At 49.3% G+C, this 22,049-nt stretch overlaps 1 protein-coding gene across 6 annotated transcripts in view; it reads left to right on the forward strand.

The window, feature by feature from the left end:
- The window catches only part of PSKH1 (protein serine kinase H1), a 78,090-nt gene that overhangs the window by 31,994 nt on the left and 24,047 nt on the right, over window positions 1-22,049 (forward strand). For 2 of the 6 annotated variants that reach the window (XM_073307249.1, XM_073307250.1), the window contains exon 4: window positions 801-1,779. The exons of 1 other annotated variant lie outside the window; for it this stretch is intronic. In XM_073307249.1, the coding sequence (XP_073163350.1) occupies window positions 801-957 (157 nt within the window). In that variant the 3' untranslated portion in view covers window positions 958-1,779. Of the gene's footprint in view, window positions 1-800; window positions 1,780-6,854; window positions 7,387-22,049 lie in introns of those variants that run through there. 3 more of the 6 variants (XR_012154452.1, XM_073307253.1, XM_073307251.1) reach the window with 3 other exon arrangements.

Consider the following 22,049-nt stretch of genomic DNA (forward strand, 5'->3'; position numbering starts at 1 on the left):
ACTCTAAAAGCCTTTGCAGAAGGTTTCTGGGGAGAGCAGCCTTATTCCGTCCTCCATGGTAGGACACTTTACCATGCCATGCTAGTAGCATGTAATCTGGTATCACTGCATGACAAAGTCTGGCAGCGTATGGTCCCGGTGTTTGCTGGCATTCAAGCAACATCCATTCTTTATCTCTCTGTGTTATCCTCAGGAAAGTGATATCATTCATGGTAACGTGGTTGAAATAGGGGAATTTAATTAAGGGGACATTCAGAGGTGGCCGTTCCTACTGGGCTGTTTGCCTGTGGCTGAAAAGAAATCCTCCCCACAGTTAGCCACGAAAGGGGGGGGGAGGGGCGCCATTGGCGCTGAGCTGTTCGCATTTGGCTAGTAGGAATCTTCCCTGATACCAGCCACGCGGTGGGGTGGGGGTAAAGCAATCATCCCAGAGAATTGGATTGGGGAGTGGGGGGTTAGTTTGGTTTCTGCTGCTGCATGTTAACAGGAAAACCGCAGCACTAAATGGCCAACTCAACGTGCTTTGCTTGGTATGGGAGAGGAGGGCGCTGCTGTTATGAAGGCTGCAGAAGCCGAAAGACTATGGCTTACCGTGGCCGCCTGCAAGCCGAATTCTGTTGCCTGGCACTACATGTGTGATCTCTAACACCAAAGCCGCAGGCACTCAATATAAGATGCAACCTTGTACCAAAATCACATGTGCTATGTAATGTGAATAGTGTTGTTCACCATGAAAGAGTATAGCCATTGTTCTGTAAAATGTATCTTTTTAAATACTTCACTCCCTTTTTTTCATCCAGCAGCTGCAAATGTTTCAAGCCTCCCTCCTCTGTCCCAAAGGCTATCTCAGATAAGGCAGCAAAAAAAAAAAATGCACACGTGATGAAATGTTCTCTGAGCTCATGCAGTAGTCCGGCACTGACAGAGCTCAGCAGCATGTGTGGAGGGACACAATAGCAGAGTACAGGAAAGTGGCCGATGAACGTGAGGAGAGGTGGTGGCAGGAAGATCAGAGGAGGCAGGATGCAACACTGGGGCTACTGCAGGATCAAATGGACATGCTCCGGCATCTGGTGGAGGTGCATGAACGGCAGCGGGATCACAGACTGCCACTGTAGCCCCTGTTTAACCGCCCTCCCTCCTCCTCAAGTTCCATAGCCTCCTCACCCAGACACCCAAGAACTTGGGCCGGGGGGGAAGGCTCCGGGCACCCAACCACTCCACCCCAGTGGACAGCCCAAACAACAGAAGGCTGTCATTCAACAAGTTTTGAAGTGACCTTTTCCTTCCCTCCTCCCACACCCCACGTGGGCTACCTTGTGAGTAATCTCCCTATTTTTATAATCAATTAATAAAGAATACATATTTTTTAAATGATAGTGACTTTATTTCCTTTGCAAGCAAGCTGTGATTGAAGGGGGGAGGGCAGGTGGCTTACAGGGAATTCAGAGGCAACCAAGGGGGCGGGTTTTCATCAAGGAGAAACAAACAGAAACACAATACCCTGGCCAGTCAAGAAACTGGTTTTCAAAGCTTCTCTGATGCACAGTGCTTCCTGCTGTGCTCTTCTAACCGCCCTGGTGTCTGGCTGGCGTATTCGGCAGCCATGTGATTTGCCTCAACCTCCCACCCCACCATAAAGTCTCCCCCTTACTCTCACAGAGATTGTGGAGCACACAGCAAGCAGCAATAACAATGGGAATATTGGTTTCACTGAGGTCTGAGCGAGTCAGTAAACTGCACCAGCGACCCTTTAAATGTCCAAATGCACACTCTTCCACCATTCTGCACTTGCTCAGCCTATAGTTGAACAGCTCCTTACTACTGTCCAGGGTGCCTATGCATGGCTTCATGAGCCAGGGCATTAAGGGGTAGGCTGCACATTTCCCAGGGTCATTACCTTTGATAGCAGCAGCTCAATGATTGCGTTGGGTACTTGTATCACAGCAACCCCCACAGTAGATTTGCCCACTCCAAATTGATTACCGACTGACCGGTAGCTGTTTGGCATTGCAGGCTTCCACAGGGCTATTGTCATTTGCTTGTGAACTGTGAGGGCTGCTCTCATCTTGGTATTCTTGTGCTTCAGGGCAGGGGAAAGCAAGTCACAAAGTTTCATGAAAGTGCTCTTACGCATGCGAGTTTCGGAGCCACTGGGAATCACCCCAAACTCGCAACACTATGCGGTCCCACCACTCTGTGCTTGTTTCCCGGGCCCAGAATCGGCATTCTATGGCATGAGCCTGCCCCAGTAACACCATGATCTCCAAATTGCCGGGGACCGCGGTTTTAGAGAAATCTGTGTTCATGACCTCATCACTGCACTGCCGTCGCCGCCTTGCCTGGTTTTTCAGGTGCTTGTTCTGCATAAACTGCACGATAATGCATGAGGTGTTTACAATGGTCATAACTGCTGCAGTGAGCTGAACGGGCTCCATGCTTGCTGTGCTATGGCGTCTGCTCAGGCAATCCAGGGAAAAGGGCGCAAAACGATTGTCTGCAGTTGCTTTCATGGAGGGAGGGAGGATTGACTGACGACATTTACCCATAACACCTGCGACAAATTTTTGGCCCCATCAGGCATTGGGAGCTCAGCCCAGAATTCCAATGGGCAGCGGGAACTGTGGGATAGCTACCCTCAGTGCACCACTCGGAATGTCGACACTTGCCACGGTACCGTGGATGCACACCGCCGAATTAATGTGCTTAGTGTGGATGCATGCACTCGACTTTATACAATCTGTTCCCAAAAATCGACTTCTGTAAAATCGGAGTACTTTCGTAGTGTAGACAGAGATGTTTGCCTTCCCGCAGCACTGCAGTATGTTACATTCAGGAACACAATCTCAAGTGAGCCACAGTCACATAAAAGTCCAGAACACAGCGCTGGTTACAAAATAGTTTTGCTGTATGTGTGAACATAGCACTGCCATATCGATATTGGATGCTCTGAGGACTGAAAGTGTTGTTTCTCAACATAACAGGTGCCATTTGGGTTGGCCAGGCAAGTTTCTCCACCCTGCCAGTATCCATGGTCAGTCCCCTGAATCATCTACAGCCCCATAACTCTGAAATAGAGTTGTTAATGGGCTACATTTGTTTGTGGTGGCTGCAGTGAGTTTAACAGATGTCCATATTATTTATTCATTTATATTACAGTAGTACCTAGCAGATCCAAGGTTATGTGTGGAAGTTATTTTTTCTTATTGAGCCCCACAGAGAGCAAGGCAAGTTACAGAAGGCTGGCCAATGCCTTTATAAAAGGGGTAGGGGAGAGAAGCAGTGTTTGGCCAGTAGTCACCTCATTGTCAGCTTGTTCTTCCATGTCTCAGCTGCTCTTGTGCTCATTCCTCCCTGGCCAGCTGCTGAGGGGAGAGTGCAGAAGTGGAAGGGCATGGCAGCCAGCATGGGGATGGTAGTGGAGGCTTTCTTGCATGCTTTCCTGCTATCTTGGAACTAATGAAGGAGCATGGCTTTGTAATATATCAGGAGAAGAGCTGGCTTAACCCAGCTCCATAGAGCACAAGGTCTTGGAGTGCATTGGAGGCAGCTTTTCATTACAGGAGGTGGAGAAGGTGACTGGATTTGATTCTGACAACTAGTTGAGAATTTGAAGATGGAAGGCAGCTTGGATGAAGGTGATCATGAAATGATAGTGTTTGTGATTCTGAGGAATGGTAGGAGGGAAAACAGCAGAATGTCAGTGGACTTCAAACAGGCAGACTGTGTAGAAAACTCAGACAATTGGGAGGTGAGGTCCCATGAGAAGCAAGTCTAAGGGAAAAAGTTCAGGAGAGTTGGCAGGGAGTCAAGAGAACAGCAACGTATGAGGAAAGGTTAAAAAACTGGACATCTTTAGTCTTGAGAAAAGACGACTGAGGGGGGGATCTGACAAGTCTTCAGATACGTTAAGGGCTGTTATAAAGAGTACAGTGATCAATTGTTTTCCATGTCTCCTTGAGCATAAGCAACCTAGTTCCTTCCCACTTGTTGACAGCAAGGACTGAGGTATTATCTATTCTCTCCCAGATGATGTTAAGCTGAAGAGTTGGGCATGACATTTTTCACAGCTTTGAGTGATGTAGCTAGGTCGAGCTAAGTTTTAGGTGTAAATCAGGCCTAATTCCTTTCTATTAGAATTAAGTCTAAAATGGCTGTCCCCTTGGTTACTTCCTCCATCTTCAGAAGCAAGAAATTGTCCCCGATATATTCCAAGAATTTATGGACATTTTATGTTTTGCTGTATTAGTTTTCCGACAGATGTATAGGTAGTTAGTCTTCCATTACTGCCAGTCTTGTGTTTTGGAAATGTCTCATCCATCCTTACATCACCTGTATTCCTCCCCAGCCTTTTATCTTCACCCAGAGACGTTTTCATCTGCTCTGTGTCTCACCTCTTGTTGGACCTTGGAACAATTGTATGTGTAGTTGATGCATAATAAAACAACTCTTCCCATTTTCCCCGCCTGTCTTTCCTGAATAAGCTATACCAATATTGCAATAGTGAAATGTATTCCATCAAGTCTCGGTGATGCCAATTAAGTCGCAGTTTAGGTCATATACTGATCCTCCCAGTTCTTCCTGTTTATTCCCCATACTCCTTGCATTTGTATGTAGACATCTAAGATGTTGAGCAAGTTCCCCAACTGATTTCCCTCTTGTTGTTCCTATGACTCTTGCAATCATCCTCACCCCCCCCCCCCCAAAAAAAACAAAAAAAAACCCAAAAACCAACCTAAAACCCATGTGGGCCTCTGTTAAATTTTCCTTGCTTGTCATGTTGATGATGTCACCCCTCTCATTGAATCACTCCAGTGATACCCCCTTCTCTCTATCATCAGACATAAGCAACTTGCCTCCCCTTTCAAGTAGGGTGACCATATTTCCCAAAGGGAAAACAGAACACCATGTGAGGCTAGCCTGAGCTGTTCATCTGAGCCCCCGACTCTGCGTAGGTCTGGACAGCCCACCCCTCCCCATCCCCAGTGCGGGGCTGGCCCAAGCTGCTCCCCCAAGCTCTGCCTCCCTCTCCCTGGGTGGGGCTGGTGTCATTGCTTGCCCAAGCCCTGCCTGCCCCCCGTGCCAGGCTGGGGCTGGCATCACTGCTCACTGAAGCCCTGCCTCCCTCCGCCTGAGCCCTGCCTTTCCTCCTGCATGGGGCTGGCATCCCTCCTGCGTGGGGCTGGCATTGCCACTTGTCCCCCCATTCCTCCGCACCCCATTTTTTGACAAAAGTGCGCATTTGTCCCGTTTGCGCTTGTGAACTGATCAAGCTGGCCAGAGCAAACGGGACAAATGCCCACTTTTGCCCCCCCCCCCCCCCAAAAAAAAAAAAAAAGGGCGGGATAGCCAGGACAGGGCTTAAAAAAGGGACCGTCCCGGCCAAAACGGGACATATGGTCACCCTACTTTCCAGGCCCTTCACAAACTATTCTCTCTCGTTCACTACCAGAATGTTGACTCCCCCTTCCAGCCAATCCATGATGCCGCAGCCAGCCTCCATTATCCCCTCGTTAAATTTTCAAACAAGCACCTTCATACTTTCTCTCATGCTGCCTCTCACACTTGGGAGGAGCTCTCTGTTAACATCTTCAAAGGTACCTCATTACCCTCCTTCCAACTGTCTTTTGCTGTGTTACTTTCAAAGAACTTGACAACAGTTTAGACTCCCGGTGTGCTGAGAATACTGCTTATCATGCTTACCAATACTGTCCCATTGTTCCTTTGTACTCATCAATCTGTATTGTATCCTCTGTGCCTTGTCTTATATTTAGATTATAAATTCTTTGGGGGCAGGAAAAATCTTTTTGTTCTGATTGCACAGCATCTAGTCCAAGGGGGGTCTTGGTTCATTACTAGGGCTCCTAGGTCCTATAATATAAATAATTATACAGGCTAGATGTGCAACCCTCGACAGATGCTGGCTTTGGCAATAGGGCACCAAATGCATATTTCAGTTGTCAGATTGGATGCTGCTGTCCCTTTCTGGGCACAATCTTTGTAAATCCCATTGTAAAGGACTACATTATGAAGAACTGTAAATATATGCAAGCTTACTTGAAAATTTCCTTTTTAATAGGAGGAATTTTCACAGATTGGGTCTCACTCAGAACACATTAAGCTTTTGCCCTGTGTTACCTGTGTCTTAACTGTCTTATCTGGTGACAAGATAGATGCTCTGCAGTAATCTACTGCACTAGGGAATTTGAAGCAATCCTTGCTAACAGCTTCCAAACTAAAGAAAGGAGCTAGCTGGGAGCAGCTGTTGGAGTTAGCTCAAATTATCTGGGACTAGGGGAGTGCCCCTCTTCCCTGCCAGTGACTGATATGTCTGCTTCTGCCTCTTGAGTTGTGGAAGGGCTCAACACCCATTCTACGGGATCTGTGGACCTTTTGCTAGAAGAAGGGAGATATTTTTTTTCTTCTTCCAAGCAGGGGTAAATTTTCTTTCACCCCTTGAAAATTCAGAATGCTGTTGTCAGGCTGTTCTAACTCAACAGGGTGAAGACAGTAAGCACAGAGCAGCATCAGGACCAGGGCAGCCGAAAACCTTTGAAGTCACCTTTGCACATCACCCCATGCTTCTAATGATCATATCGGCCTCTAGTCCACTGTTTCAGCCTTCAGCTATTCATATGGAAAGAGATTGTTCTATGTGAGCTGCATTAGCCAGTGCAGACACTTTACAGTAGAGATTGCCGTTAAGGCCTAAAGGTGTGCAGAAACGCATACGTGGTTCTAAAAATCCTAGACAAACTTTTTGTGAGAGAAAGAAATGTTTTTAAATACATGTGAGTTGCTCCTCCTGGAAAAGGCTAAATCAATTTACAGAGGAATGTGCTTTTACATTTCAGATGATCATGAAAACATGTAGTGATTTTAATAAAGCAGTGAGAGCCTCAGTAAAGCAGCGAGCAGACCAAGGGCTCTCCTCTGAAGAGGCAGTGTGTGCTTTGGAGAGCTGGAACATTCAACAGGACTAAAATAGGCCTCTCACAGCCTGGTGCAGAATACTGAGGTCAGCCTGACAAACACACTGTAATCTGCTGCTCTTAAAACTTCTTCTAGCTTCTACTTTCTCTTTCCTTTTAATGCACTACTTCAGTGACAGTGAGTGCAGATGAATTCAGGTTTTTCTGCGCACGCCTGCTTGCTGAAGTGAGTGGCCAGTTGTCTCCCACTGGAGGAACTGGTATCTCGGACTCCCGAAGGCATATCATCCGCTCAATTACAAACTCAGAAAATCATGTAGCCACTTGCCAGGTGCACATTGTGACCTGGGGCCTACGTTGCTGTGGAATATTGTGTATGTAAATAAATAATAAATACCCTTTTACTGACATAGGAGAGAATCTGTGCAGGCTTAAAACCAATGCATGCGTTTGAAAAATCAATTCCCCTTCACTCGCTGCTGCTCAAGTTCAAGAGGCTTTCCTCTGAAAGAAGTGATATATCACAAGCATCTATTTTGGAATGTCCTCTCTATCCCCTTCACTTACTTCAGTAGGTGCTTATGCTGTGGCCAGTTCTTGCAAGGTGAACTCAGAATCCTGAAGTTGGTAGTCAGCAGGGTAAGTGAAATAGGAATTAAACTTCATACATTTTGTTGTAAATGGATCCCTTCTTTTAATACACATAGACTCTTAAATATGGTTTAGATTGTTTCAGTTCCCAGTTAAATGTGAAGGGCCAAAGTCAATGGTGTCGAGCCACTTCAATCAGGGCTGAAGTCAGTAAGCTTTCACTCGTCTGTGGGTCAGAAAAGTGTGCTCCTCTCTAGGTATCTTCTGAGATGGGTGTTGCATCTTAACCGCAATGATACTGGACCATCTTGTGCCATTCTGAAGACTATATTCTTAGTTTGTCTGCATGTACTGGTATGTTTCCACTGTATTCAGCAGAGAAACAGTAGCCCAGGAATTAAGCTAATGTGAATTGAGCAGCCATTATTAGAACAAAAGAGAAGTGGGAAAATTATTGAGGGTAAAAATACCAGAAGAATGTATTTGGGTGCAGCATCTTTCTTCCTGACCCCCTCCTACCCCTACCACAAATATTAATACAACTTTCCATACCGGTAACAACCATAGGTGCAAACTAGGGTGTGCATAAAGGAGATTGGGGACCAACAGCTGGGCATTTTGTTTGCTTTTTGAGAATGATGGAGCTTGAGGGAAGCTGGGTGCTTATGGTACAGGACATAATTCTTTGATGGTTGGGGGAGGGCAGGAGTCATAACCGAGGGAGAAGAGATGGGCATTGACATAATGCTATAATGCACAGTATTACATTTTCATTTCTGCAACTCAGGGCCCTATAAAATCCTGTTAATGGCTGAGTAATACTGGTGAATTAGAGATCAAGGGACACTGTCAAGGTAAAAACAAACCCCAAACACATTAACCTCTGCCCTCCTCGTGTTACACCCTAAATTATTAACAGAAAGGTTTTAAACGATCAACTTTCGGCTCTGTTTTGTTTGACTCCTTTGCATTTCACTAGGCTGTTTCCCTTTTGTTTCTGGCTGGCTCACTTTCTGGTTCTCTTGCCCTGGCTCAATTCTGTTGTGTTTGGGTTTGAGTTTCCAGTACTGCAGCAGAGCTAGATTATCACTAATTCACATGTAGCAGTGTGCCTTGCCAGCATGTTTAGGGTCTGTCTTCATTGCAGGGTTAAAGTGGCTCTTACGTGGGTTGTCCTAACGCAGCTCCATGCATTCATACGGAGGTGTTTCAGGCTAGCTTGCCTGCTTGGGGCCAGAGGCTAAAATCAGAGTGCTGCTTTTGCTCAGGCTTGCAACCTGCCCACTTTGTAGTGAGGATGCAGGGTAAACTACTTGATTGCTGGTAGCTCTCCAGTATCTTACCATGCTTCCCCGCATGTGCCAAGGAGGACAGGCAAGTTCCCTTACAGGTCACGGAAAGAATTATAGAGCGGCTCAGGTTACAATAGCTCTCAGAACCATGGGATTTCCCTTTTCCCTCCCTGCAAGCCCTAACACACACAGGGACTGGAGCACCGGTGAGGACACAGTTACTCCAGTGTGGCTGCTTGCATCCGGAGCTGAGTGCCAATCACCCGGGCTAACTCTGCAGTGAGGACATAGCTTTTGTTAGATCTAGTGCTCTGTTCGCATAGGCCTCTCTTGGTCTCCTGAGAAGGCTCCCCACCTATCTGCAACTGGGCCAGGGAGGGGCTTGCTGTCCCTGAAGATTAGCGTCTACCCAGCCTCCTGTGGCTGGGTAAAGAGGAAGTCAGTCCATTGTGACAAAGTTCCTCCTCTGCCTTGGTGGGTCTTGCACTTATTGGCGGATTTGCTCGCCTTGGAGCTTCACGGCAGCCCTTAGTTTGGCTGTTTTCATGAACCCACAGTCCAGGTCGACGACTCCTGTGTCTGACCAGGAGTTGGGAGGATTTGGGGGGAACCCAGGCCCACCCTCTACTCCAGGTTCCAGCCCAGGGCCCTGTGGAATGCAGCCGTCTAGAGTGCCTCTTGGAACAGCTGTGTGAGAGCTACAACTCCCTGGGCTACTTCCCCATGGCCTCCTCCCAACCCCTTCTTTATCCTCACCATAGGACCTTCCTCCTAGTGTCTGATAATGCTTGTACACCTCAGTCCTCCAGCAGTACGCCTTCTCACTCTCAGCTCCTAGTACCTCTTGCTCCCAGCTCCTCACACGCACACCACAAACGGAAGTGAGCTCCTTTTTAAAACCCAGGTGCCCTGATTAGCCTGCCTTAATTGATTCTAGCTGCTTCTTGATTGGCTGCAGGTGTTCTAATCAGCCTGTCTTAATTGTCTCCAGAAGGTTCCTGATTGTTCTGGAACCTTCCCTGTTACCTTACCCAGGGAAAAGGGACCTACTTAGCCTGGGGCTCATATATCTGCCTTCTGTTACTCTCCTGTAGCCATCTAGCCTGACCCTGTCATACCATGTAGAAGGAGGAAGCTGCTGAAGAACCTGCATTCAGGGTCCCTGCCTCACCTAGAGTGAAAGGGCCGAGACGAACAGTGTTTACACAGGTTTCAGAGTAGCAGCAGTGTTAGTCTGTATTCGCAGAAAGAAAAGGAATACTTGTGGCACCTTAGAGACTAACAAATTTATTTGAGCATAAGCTTTCGTGAACTACAGCTCGCTTCATCGGATGTATTCAGTGGAAAATACAGTGGGGAGATGTTCCTCCCTCTTTCTGAGGAAGGTAACATCGCATGCAGGATCATGCTACTAGCTCCTGTGGGCATGTCCTCACCCTGTGTATCCCAGCTTGGCTCTAGAGCAGAGGCATGTACAGGTCCCGTCTAGTGCCCTGGTTAATAAGCCTTTATATGAGCACTAAGCCCTGGTCTACACTAGGACTTTAGGTCGAATTTAGCAGCGTTAAATCTATGTAAACCTGCACCCGTCCACACGATGGAGTCCTTTATTTTGACTTAAAGGGCTCTTAAAATCGATTTCCTTACTCCACCCCTGACAAGTGGATTAGCGCTTAAATCGGCCTTGCCGTGTCGAATTTGGGGTACTGTGGACACAATTCGACGGTATTGGCCTCCGGGAGCTATCCCAGAGTGCTCCATTGTGACCGCTCTGGACAGCACTCTCAACTCAGATGCACGATTGTTTGCCATTGCTCTGACGCAGGGAGGGCCGACTGACGACACGGCTTATAGGGTTGCCTTCAGGGAGCTAAAATCAACAAAGGGGGTGGCTTTACATCAAGGAGTATTTCAGGCAGGACTTCACGGAGGGTTCCAATAAGAAATGGTGCACCTAAGTTATTGTTCTTATTGGAACAAGGAGGTTAGTCTGGCCCCTGATTGATACATGGTTAGATTTACCTCGCAGCACCTTCTCTGTGAGTGACTGCAGTGTGACCTAGAGGAATGAGTCCCCTAGACGGGGGAGGGGGGGGAAGCAAATGAGTACAAAACAAATCTGGTCTATTTCTTGTTTTGATCCACTCCATCTATCTTTTACATCTTTGGCTGGCAGCAGACGGTGCAGAAGGACTGCATGCCATCCACATCTCAGGGCTGCTCGGCAGAAGATAGTACAATACGACTGCTAGCCATTCTCATCTCTTGCCTGCCTGGCAGAAGATGGTACAATACGACTGCTAGCAATCCGTATCACCTGCCTGCTCACCATAAGATGGTTCAATAGGACTGACTGCAGGACTAAAGAGAGTGACTTGATCAAGTCACTCCAAATTTAGTCCCTGCGCCCATGTCTGCCCAGGTGCTCCTGGCCGACGTGGCCAGGAGTACCTCGGACATGACTATGACAGCTACCAGTCCTATTGCACCGTCTATTGCCACAAGGCAATGGGTTGCTGCTACTGTGTAGCAACGCAGTACCGCGTCTGCCGGCACCCAGGAGACATACGGTGACAGTGAGCTGAGCGGGCTCCATGCTTGCCGTGGTATGGCGTCTGCACAGGTAACTCAGGAAAAAAGGCGCGAAACGATTGTCTGCCCTTGCTTTCACGGAGGGAGGGAGGGAACGGGGGCCTGACGATATGTACGCAGAACCACCCGCGACAATGTTTTAGCCCCATCAGGCATTGGGATCTCAACCCAGAATTCCAATGGGCAGCGGAGACTGCGGGAACTGTGGGATAGCTACCCACAGTGCAACGCTCCAGAAGTCGACTCTAGCCTTGGTACTGTGGAAGCACTCCGCCGAGTTAATGCACTTAGAGCATTTTCTGTGGGGACACACACACTCGAATATATAAAACTGATTTCTAAAAAACCGACTTCTATACATTCGACCTAATTTCATAGTGTAGACATACCCATAGATTGTTTTGAGGTTCTCCTATTCTAAATTGGAATTTTTTGCGGTATTTAATCAGAGGAGGGAAATGAGAATCCCTCCCCAGGGAGCAGGGCCATGCCAGCCGCAGAAAGGATGCAGATGGGGGATGTGGGGATCCAGGACAGTGGTACAAGCATTGAAAGCTAGTTTTTGTGTGTATATATTGCTGCACATGAGACAGTAGTGTACTTTGTAGTTTCTTAGCTGTGGCATTTTCCCCAGAATCCTTCCCGTTTGGAGCAGAACTGGGCTCTAGTAACCAAGCTTTTCTTTAAAGCAATGGTTCTCAAACTTATTTGATTGGGCCCCCCTTCTTTGTGTCTGTAGTTGTTTACGTCTATTCCACCCCTTCCCCCAAGTACATATACCGCCACCCAGCTCTGAAGACAGAGCGGAGAGCAGTGGCTGCTGGCTGGGTGCCCAGCTCTGAAGGCAGAGCGGAGAGCAGTGGCTGCTGGCTCTGAAGGCAGTGCTGTGCCAGCAGTATATTTCTGAGGGCATTCAGCACTAAAAAATTAAAAATTGTGCACACAGTACTTTAAAATTCTGCAAAATTCTGCCAATTTTATTTGTCAAATAAATGTGAAGGCTTCAGTATGGCCTTGGGGAGCACAGGCCACTGGCTGCACAGAGATGACTGTGCATTTTCCTCCACCCCCCGGGACATGGACTTAGCAGTGAGGCTGCACCCAATCTGGCACAGCGTAATGACGAGGTCTGCCCCAGAAACTCCCCAGAGCCCTGCCTCTCTGTGTCAGGTGTACCAGATGTGGGCAGGCCGGCTCAACAGGGCAGGATCCAAGTGTGGAGGGGCTTAGTGGGGGGGAGAGGGGATCCAGGTGTGGGTTGAGGGTTCTGTGTGGGGCAGTCTGGGTGCAGGCAGCTCAGCTGGGGATCTGGGTGCAGGGGGATCCGGATGCACAGGGGCTTGTTGAGGGGGGTTCTGGATGCAATGATAATGGGACTCTACAGGGGGGTCCAGGTGAATGTGGTTGGGGTGGGGAGGGTCTGGGTGTGTGGGGGCATAGAGCTCGGCAGGGAGATCTGGGTGTGGTTTGTTTTGTTTTCTTAATATATGACTGAATCCGTATCTGAGCAAATCAGAGACTCATAGATTTTTAAGGCCAAAGTGACCATTCTGATCATCTCTGACCACCTGCATAACACAGGCTAGAAAATTTTACCCAGTGACTCCTGCCTCAAGCTCATAAAAATCTTTCTACCTGTCCTGACATTGCTATACCAACAAACGGAGTAACTCTCTCAGGGCTGGGATATCAAGTCTTTGCAAACAATGTTAGATACTGCTTTGACTCTTAGTGTTCATTTCATGGATCATTCTGGATAGTGGTGCTCCAGAAATGGAGGTAACGCATGCAATGGCTCTTTCAAAGTCCCCATCTCCACAAAGAAGCAAGCCTCATCACTACTGCCAATTTAGAAATGTCACTCTAAGCACAGGATTGGCTTCAGGCCTGCACCTCCTCAAACATCCCACCTGTCTCTGCTGGGCGACTGTTGGCTATGGTAAACCATACTCTAAAGGCCGATTCAGGGAGGGAGTGCTGTAAACCTTGGTAGGATCATAGCTCCAGAAATAGAAGGCTCCTCAACCCCAAACCAACCAACCAACCAACCAGAATAGGCCACTGAACCTGAAAAGAGCCAAAATTGGCAGGACCTGACCCCTTAAAGTACCAGAATAGCCTGTTAAAGCTCAGGGGGCTTTTGAGCCTTCTGTGATTCCGAAGGGCCGGTTAGCCCCACTGAGCCTAAGGCTGGCGATGGCTCGCTAATGACTGATCTGGCGAGGTGATTATATGGCCCCTATCACCATAGCATCCGCACACCTCACAAACAGTAATGAGTTCATCCTCCGCACCCTATAGGCAGAAAAGGGCGGATTATCATCTCCATTGGACAAATAGAGAACTGAAGTGAAGAGAAATTAAGTCATTTGGTGAAGATACATGGGGCAAAGCCTTGAGTTAAACCCTGGTTCCCCAGTGTCAGTCAAGGGCCCAGACCACAAGGTCATCTTTCCTTTGCAAGCTCACCAGAGGTTGGTGCCTGGGAGGGAACCACTGTTTCTCCCCCACCCCCATTTGACTCATGGAATCAAATGGCCAGAAGAGAGGAGTAGTGCCCAGGAAGGGGGGCATCTCCACCTCACCAAGGGCAATTCTTCAGAGTCTAGTGGAGCATCCAGCCTTGTCCCCTGCAGTATGCGTGTTCAGGTAAGTATTGCTGTCCGTTGTAGGCTGCATGCGTGTGTTCTCTCTGTGTGCTGTGGCCAGATAGTCGGCTCCGCAGACCTCAATTGAACTGCCCAAGAAAGCCACAGACTTGGTTCAGCAGCAAAGGCGCTCGGCCAGGTTTATTGTTAAAGCATGGTCCTAGTGCCCCGGCTTAATGGTTACAGCTACAGTAACACATGCATGCCCAGTACAATGGACCAGTTCAGTGAGTGGCAGGACTTTCTGTTTCTGTTTGTTTCTGCCGAACAAAGACACCCCCTCTGTAGCCCCTCTTTTATATACTGATACAAACAGGTTATGTTTTACCCCTCTGACATGGTTAGTTACCACCCTATACCTTGTACCTGTTGGTTCGATCAAAACGTCTCCATCCATTATCCTCTCATCCTAACCTTATCTTTAGGCGGTGTCAGTGTGTCCTTGTACCATCTTTGGGGATTGTGTTTATACCATAACGCTGTATTGGGGTGTTCTAGTACAGTAGAACCTCAGTTACCAGCAGCTCAGGAAAGGAGGTTGTTCGTAACTCTGAACAAAACATTTTGGTTGTTCTTTCAAAAGTTTACAGCTGAACATTGACTTAATACAGCTTTGAAACTTTACTATGCAGAAGACAAATGCTCCTTTTAGCCCTCTTAATTTAAATGAAACAAGCGCAGAAACAGTTTCCTTGTCTTGTCAGATCTTTTTTGAAACTTTCACTTTATTTTTTTTTAGTAGTTTACATTTAACACAGTACTGTACTGTATTTGCCTTTTTTTTTTTTTTTCTAATCTCTGCTGCCTGATTGCATACTTCTGGTTCCAAATGAGGTGTGTGGTTGACTGGTGAGTTCATAACTCTAGAGTTCGTAACTCTGAGGTTCCACTGTACTACCTTTCTTGAATGTGCTTACGTGACTACTGAGTGGCTAGTACTTCTTAGGACTGCTTGAGTTTTTGCAATGCCAGCCCAGTGTTTGCCAAGTTCATGCAGACAGTGATTGTAGCAGGGCCTGACTTTTGCTCACTTTAGTTCAGGCCTTAGGCCTTGTACCAGGCCCAATGCTTCAGGCTCTATCTACTACAGGTATCACTGCATCAGTTACGCTTGGGTCACACTGTCAAGCTTTTCTTTGTAACCAAGAGGGCTAGAAACAAACTGACTGAAAGCTGGGATTCCATTGTCATCACATGGCTATGGGCATTAGGGTTGCCAACCCTCCCGGTTTCACTGGGAGTCTCCTGGAATCAGGTCCTGTCTCCTGGAGGCTACTGCAGCCAAACCAGGAGATTTTGGGTGCTGACAGTCCGGTAGTGCAGCAGAGCTAACGCAGGCTTTCTGTTTGCCCTTGCTCCGCTCCACTTCTGAAAGCAGCTGGCACCATCCCTGTGGCCCCTGGGAGGTCAGGGGGTCTCCGTGTGCTGCCCCGAGCACCAACTTCGCAGCTCCCATTGGCTGGGAACTACGGCCAATGGGAGCTGTGGGGAAAGTGCCTGTGGGAAGGGGCAGCGCATGGTGCTCCCTAGCCGCCGCCTCCCCACCTCCCTCCCCCCACCCCAAGGAGCCGCTGTTGGAGGGATGTGCTGGTCACTTTCGGGAGCCAAATGTGGTAAGCGCTGCCCCCTCCCCCAGCCCAGAGACCACACCCAAATTCCCTCCCAGAGTCCACACCCTATACCCCCTTCTGTACCCCTGCCCCAGACTCAGCCCGGAGCTCCCTTCCCAGAGCCCGCACCCCATCCTGCAGCCCAACCCCCTGCTCCAATCTCAGCCCAGAGCCACCTCCTACACTCTGAACCCTTTGGCCCCACCCCCTCCCGCACAGCCCCCTGCCCCAGCCCGGTGAAAGTGAGTGAGGGTGGGGTAGAGTGAGCGACCAAGGGACAGGGGCTGGAGTGACTGGGGGTGAGGCCTCAGAAGGGACTGGGCCCTGGGGAAGGGGGGGGGCAAGGGTGCTTGGTTTTGTGCCATTAGACAATGGGCAACCCTACTGGGCAATGAGGCCCTAGGCATCTGGCTATTGGGCATAGGCCTTAGTCTGGCTGTGCCCATGGGTATATCTGAACCCCCTGGGAGGGTGCCTGGCAGAGGTCACAGGATTGTATTTTGATCATCTGTACAATATACAAATGACTGGGGTCTCATTTTGGCATCTCACGTGGTGAGGTCTCATGTGTGGAGCTTGGGAGAGTACCAAACCCTGTTTCACAACCACTGACATGCGCCCCTCTGGGGGTGAAAAACAACAGGTTAACAGTACATATCAGCTTAGGACAGGAGGTGTTGTGTGTTCACTTGAACTGGAGGGATAATATGCAGAAGATGACTGTCCAAGTTGGAATTTGGGTGGGACTTTGTGGCTAACATACCTGTTCTTGGGCTCTTCAGTCTCAAATAGTTAAGATCTTCATAAGTCTTCCTGAAGAGTTGGGGCCTGGATTGGGGGGGTTGTCAGTAGTGTGTAAGAGGGAACAGCTCGCCACCCCAAATCACCTACATCACTTCTTGTGTCACCTTGGGTTTTTCTTGGAGGTCTCTGATCCAAATACTGAACAAGCCAGACCCTGCTTAACTTATGTGAAAAGATCCTTTCTAGCATGAGCTGAGTGTAGACAAAAGGGAGCTGTTAGCCTTTCTAATCTGTGGTGTTTTTAAGGAACCTCTCAACAAAGTGTCTGAGCTCTGGGAGAGGTTTCTTGGGTTTTTGAGTGTGTGGTTCAACCTAGTTGTAGCTGGTCCTTTGGTTTCTCTCCCTCCTCTGCCCCTTTTACACACGCCCCTCTCTGCTGCTCTGTGTGAGTGCTCAGCTGAGGATTCAAAACACGTTTCCCAATTCACTCTTTATCTTGACTAATTCTTTTATGGATTCTGCTGAAACCCGAGACTCTGCTAAGACAAGAGATCAGGGCTGATTGGTGAAATGGGAGCAGTGCAGACATCTGTGGTAAGGCATAGGCATCCTGCTGTTGGTTATTAGTGGTCCTGCTGTTATTGCTGCATACACCAGCCTGCTCCTGTGGTTTTATGCCTGACTGTGTGTCTATAGCTTGTGAAGTTCCATCAGCATAATATGCTCCACACACTGAGTGCACCCACTATTTCAGTGTATTTCTAATGATTAACTTCAGAGTTATCAGTATAGGGTAGCACTAAGCCACCCCTAAGAATTATCGGTTTGCCCATTTCATACCAATTGACCCTTCATCCCTGTCTGAAGAACGAACTTCCAGAGGAGATCAGATTGGTCCAGAATCTGACCTCTTTCAGGACATGCTTACGTGACCCTCCACCATCAGAAAGTCTGGTAGCAATGCTTAAAGTTATGATTACCCATTGCATTATACTAGAAGCCCCTGTTTCCAATTATTGGTAACTCTGCCAAACTTCAGTGGTTCTAGTTGAAATTTTCCATGTTTGCTCCCTGTCTCAAGGTTTTGAAAGTTTCAGCAAAAAATGGTTCAGCTTGAGCAAGGTTTGGAAAAAAGGCCAATGTTAATTTCTCCCCCTTTGCTTTGAAGAGCTCTGCAACCTCCAGTGTTTGGAGCAGGAATTTGAAGTCTGGCTGAGGCTGAGACCTGGGGTCAGAGATGTGCCTTTTGCTGTCTCCATGAAAATCTACCCAGATTTGACTGAGCTGTAAGTCTCTGGAAATCAACATTTGCGTATGCACAGAGTCTGAAATCTGGGAGTATTCCATCTGCACTAAGTATGTGCCAGCCTCTCAGAAATCCCTGTTACACCAGCCTCACTGAGCATGTTCCCAGGCCTAAAGCTGGTACACCAGATGGGGGAAATGCCACAGTAGGTGCTGCTGGCTCTTTAAACCCTGCCTCCCCACATGGGATAAACTACAAGGGACTAGGGGGAGTACAGCTCTTCCTGCTCTGCTAAAAGTAGGTGAGCTCCTGCCCCTGGCTTGGTGGTAGTGCTCCCCCACAGCTGCCCCCTCTTCGGCTGATCCTGGGGGACCTAACCTTTCTGTTGGTCTCTTGTGACCCACTGGGGAAGGAGTTCTGGGCACCAAGCACAGACTGAGAGTTCCAGTCTCAGCTCTTCTCTGACTGGTGGTAACAGTTGTGTGCACTTCACAGCCTTTAAAGGTGAGCAGAGCCTCATGCCCCTGCCTTGGGAGGCAGGCATGTCGCACTCTGTCCATTATACAGGTGGGGTAACTGAGGGATTGCACAAGGTCACTTCTGGCAGCTCTGGGAATAGAAGCCGGGGCTGGATTCTGAGCATCTGAGAGGCTCAGAAGATGAGGTAGGGATGGGAGAAGCCGCCTTTGTGCTTCCCAGAACCTGAGCTGCTCTTGGGGCCAGTGTGGCTCCCCTCAGAGTAAGTTAGCAGCCCCAGGGGCTGCTCTGACTTATGGCAGCTTTACATAACTGTGGGCTTCTGCAGTCCAGTTCTCTGGGCACTTCCCATCTCAATTCTGCCGTGCCCCTGCACTCGGAGCTATGATAGAGGCAGAATAGTGCTGCCTACCTCAGCAGTGCTGTTGCACTGGGGGAGTTCCTATCAAGGCAGTTCTGCACCTGAATTGTCAAAAAGGGATCAAATGCAGAGTTAGAGTCTGCCCCAGGTCTCTAATGTAGTGGATTCAAGTCTAATTAATTTTGCTGTGCTGCCTTGCAGAATAAATGTGCCAAAGCTGTATGCTATCTGTAGTGTTATCTGTAAACACTAGCTAGACCACAGTCCCTGCCAGAGCCAGAAACAGACCCCAAGGTTCCTGATTCCCAGTTTTCTGGTGTCTGACAAATCTTCTGTGGCACATCTCCTTCTAGTGGCTTGTCCACTAAGAGGATAGCAGCCTACTACTGATACCAGTTACTCCTTTAGTTCAAGGTGCACATGTCTGTGTTGTGGATCTGAAAGTCAGCTGGTGATCCACGTAAGGGTCAGCATGGTTCTACATCAGAGGTGGGCAAGCTTTTTGGCCCGAGGGCCACATCTGGGTATGGAAATTGTATGGCGGGCCATGAATGCTCTGAAATTGGGGGTTGGGGTGTGGGCTCTGCAGTGGGGCCAGAAATGAGTTCAGGGTTTGGGAGGGGGTTCCAGCCTTGGGTTGGGGGGGTTGGGGTGTGTGTGGGGGTGCTGAGGCTTTGGCTGGGGATGCGGGCTCTGGGATGGGGCTGGGGTTGGGGATGCAGGAGGGTGCTCTGGGCTGGGATTGAGGGGTTCAGAGGGCGGGAGGGGGATTAAGAGGGTTGGGGTGCAGGATGGGGAGTGAGGGCTCCAGCTGGGGTGCGGGCTCTGGGGTATGGCCAGGGATGAGGGGCTTGGGATGCAGGAGGGGGCTCCAGGCTGGGGTGTGAAGCTGAGGGGTTAGGAGTATGTGAGAGGGCTCCGGGTTGATGCAGGGGGTTGGAGTGTGGGGGAGTGTGAGGGCTCTCGGGTGGGGCTGGGGATGAGGGGTTGGGGGTGCAGGAGGGTGCTCCGGGCTCAGACTGAGGGGTTCAGAGAGCGGGAGGGGGATCAGGGCTGGGGCAGGGGTTGGGGCACAGAAGGGGGTCAGGGGTGCAGGCTCCGGGCAGCGCTTACCTCAAGCGGCTCCCGGAAGCAGCGGCATGTCCCCAATCCGGCTCCTACGCGGAGGCGCAGCCAGGCAGCTCTACATGCTGTCCCATCTGCAGGCGCCACCCTTCCAGCTCTCATTGGCCGTGGTTCCCGGTCAATGGGAGCTGCAGGGGCAGCATGCGGACCCCCCTAGCTGCCCCTATGCGCAGGAGCCAGAGGGGGGACATGCCACTGTTTCCGGGAGCTGCATAGAGCCATGACACATGCGGAGTGGGGCAAGCCCTGGACCCTGGTCCCCGGCAGGAGCTCGAGGGCCGGATTAAAATGTCTGAAGGGCTGGATGTGGCCCTCCTGGCTGTAGTTTGCCCACCCCTGTTCTACATAGTAGAACATCTGTTCTTGGTTTGCTTTTTAAAAAATCTAGGAAATTACCTATAAAAACTACATCAAAAAGAACATTAAGGTTGCAAAGTCAGGCACTCAGAAGTTAGGAAATGCCAGAATTAAGGTTGCCCATGTGACCTTAACTTTGCCCCCTTGTGCATATGCCAGGAGTGGCCAAACTGTGGCTCTTGAGTCACATACGGCTCTTTTACCATTCAAGTGCAGCTTGCAGAGCCGCACCCCCCCCCCCCCGGCCATTCTCTATCTACCAGTCTGAGGGTGGGGGAGCTTGGGACCTCTGCCTTGCAGTGGGGTGGTGAGGCTAGGGGCTTCTGCCCAGTGAGGAAGAGGGTCTCGGGGCTCCAGCCCCACAGGGTGCACCTGCCGGGGCTCGGGGCTTCAGCCAGAGCGGGGCTGGATCCCCAGCAGGTGCCTCCCACGGGGCTGAAGTCCCAAGCCCCGGCAGGCATGCCCCAGCTCTCGAACTTGTGAAGATTGACATATGTCAGTAAGTTTGGCCGCCTCGGCATATGTCGTTTGAGACCATCTTGAATTACAGACATTTGTTCGACAGGACCCCTGCCTCATTCAGCGCACAGGATGGACAGTATATGAGGCAGACGGTTGCAATAAGAGAAAGGAGGCTTGCTTGTGTTTCTAGGCTGGGACCCAGGACAGCTGGGATCTATTCTTGGTCAGCCATAGACTTCCCATGTGATGTATTGTAATGCAGACCCCAAGGGGGGGCTGAATTATAATTCACATAAAACCTTAATTCTGTCATTTCCTAACTTTTGAGGGCCTGTCTTTGCAACGTAAATGTCCTTTTAGCTGCCGTACATTGTATGTAGTTATATATACGCCAAGCAGAGTTCCCCCGGGCAGGGCAGGGAGAGGAGTAGAATGTGAGGTTCATTAGGACCTCACTGTGCAGATCTAATTACGTAGGAGCTGATGGGTGCCAAAGAAACCCTAAAAGAGCTAGGAGAGCCCCCTTTTCCTAGCTGTGGTGCTAGAGAGCAGGTCACGACTAGCATGACTTCAGCACTGACAAGTGGCTACCCCTGCCCGCAGGCACTTCCCCCCCAGCTCCCATTGGCCGTAGTTCCCAGCCAATGGCTACTGCAGTGGAATCAAGCAAGTTTAGATGCGTGAAATGGGTGGGGAGGCGGAAATCAAGATTAAGATGCTGACCATGGAAGAAGCACACTAAGAAGAAGTTATAATAGTATAATAATAATAATAATAATATAATATATAATATAACCCCTCTTTTTTTGTTTCATTTTACCAATGGGGAAACCAGCGTCCGCAGCAAGTCCATGACAGTGTGTGGAACAGAACCCCAGGGTCCTGACCTAGTGCAGATAGCTGTAACTACTCGTCTAGTACTGTCACTGGGTAGGGGGGATTGCTTACGCTAAAGTAGCTGCTGAGTGAGAGATGCACAGTGTTAGAGACCGGTTGGACCTGATTCTGCAAAACTTACACTGAGTAACATTTACTCATGTGAGTAGTCCCATTGACTGGTGAGGGGCGGAGGGAAGATCCCTGCTGTGTGCACTCGGGCACTCAAAGCATGAGTGTTTCTACACTCGCCAAGGTTTGACCATGCGGTGCATTCAGATTCAGGTAAAGTGAATGCATTAGTTTTGTCACTCTCTCTGGCACTGGTGCTACTGAGTTCTCTCTGTGCATCTCCTCCCAGAGACTCGGGTTCGCTCACAGCAGTGAATGCCTCCCTAAGACCTTACTGCCTAGCCCCACAGATAGAGGAGATCTGAGTAGCTTCTAGATAGGACTGAGTGGAATTCATTAACTTCCACAGGATTCAGAGCAAGGGGAGCTGACTCGCTTCTCAGACTGCGCACAGTCCATCCCTTCCTCGTTTCACCTTTGAATTAGTACAAGGCCAATGAGCAGTCCAGAGGATCAGTGCTTGCTGGATGATCTTGTTCAGTGAGGAAGGATGAGCTGGTGGTTAGGGCAGTAGTGTGGGGACTCAGGAGGCCTGAGTTCAGGTCCTCACTCTGCTGCAGCCTCCCTGTGTGACCTTGAGCTAGGCAGCTAGTTTGTCTAGGCC

Source organism: Lepidochelys kempii, chromosome 12, assembly GCF_965140265.1.
Source record: "Lepidochelys kempii isolate rLepKem1 chromosome 12, rLepKem1.hap2, whole genome shotgun sequence".
NCBI classification, from domain to species: domain Eukaryota; kingdom Metazoa; phylum Chordata; order Testudines; family Cheloniidae; genus Lepidochelys; species Lepidochelys kempii.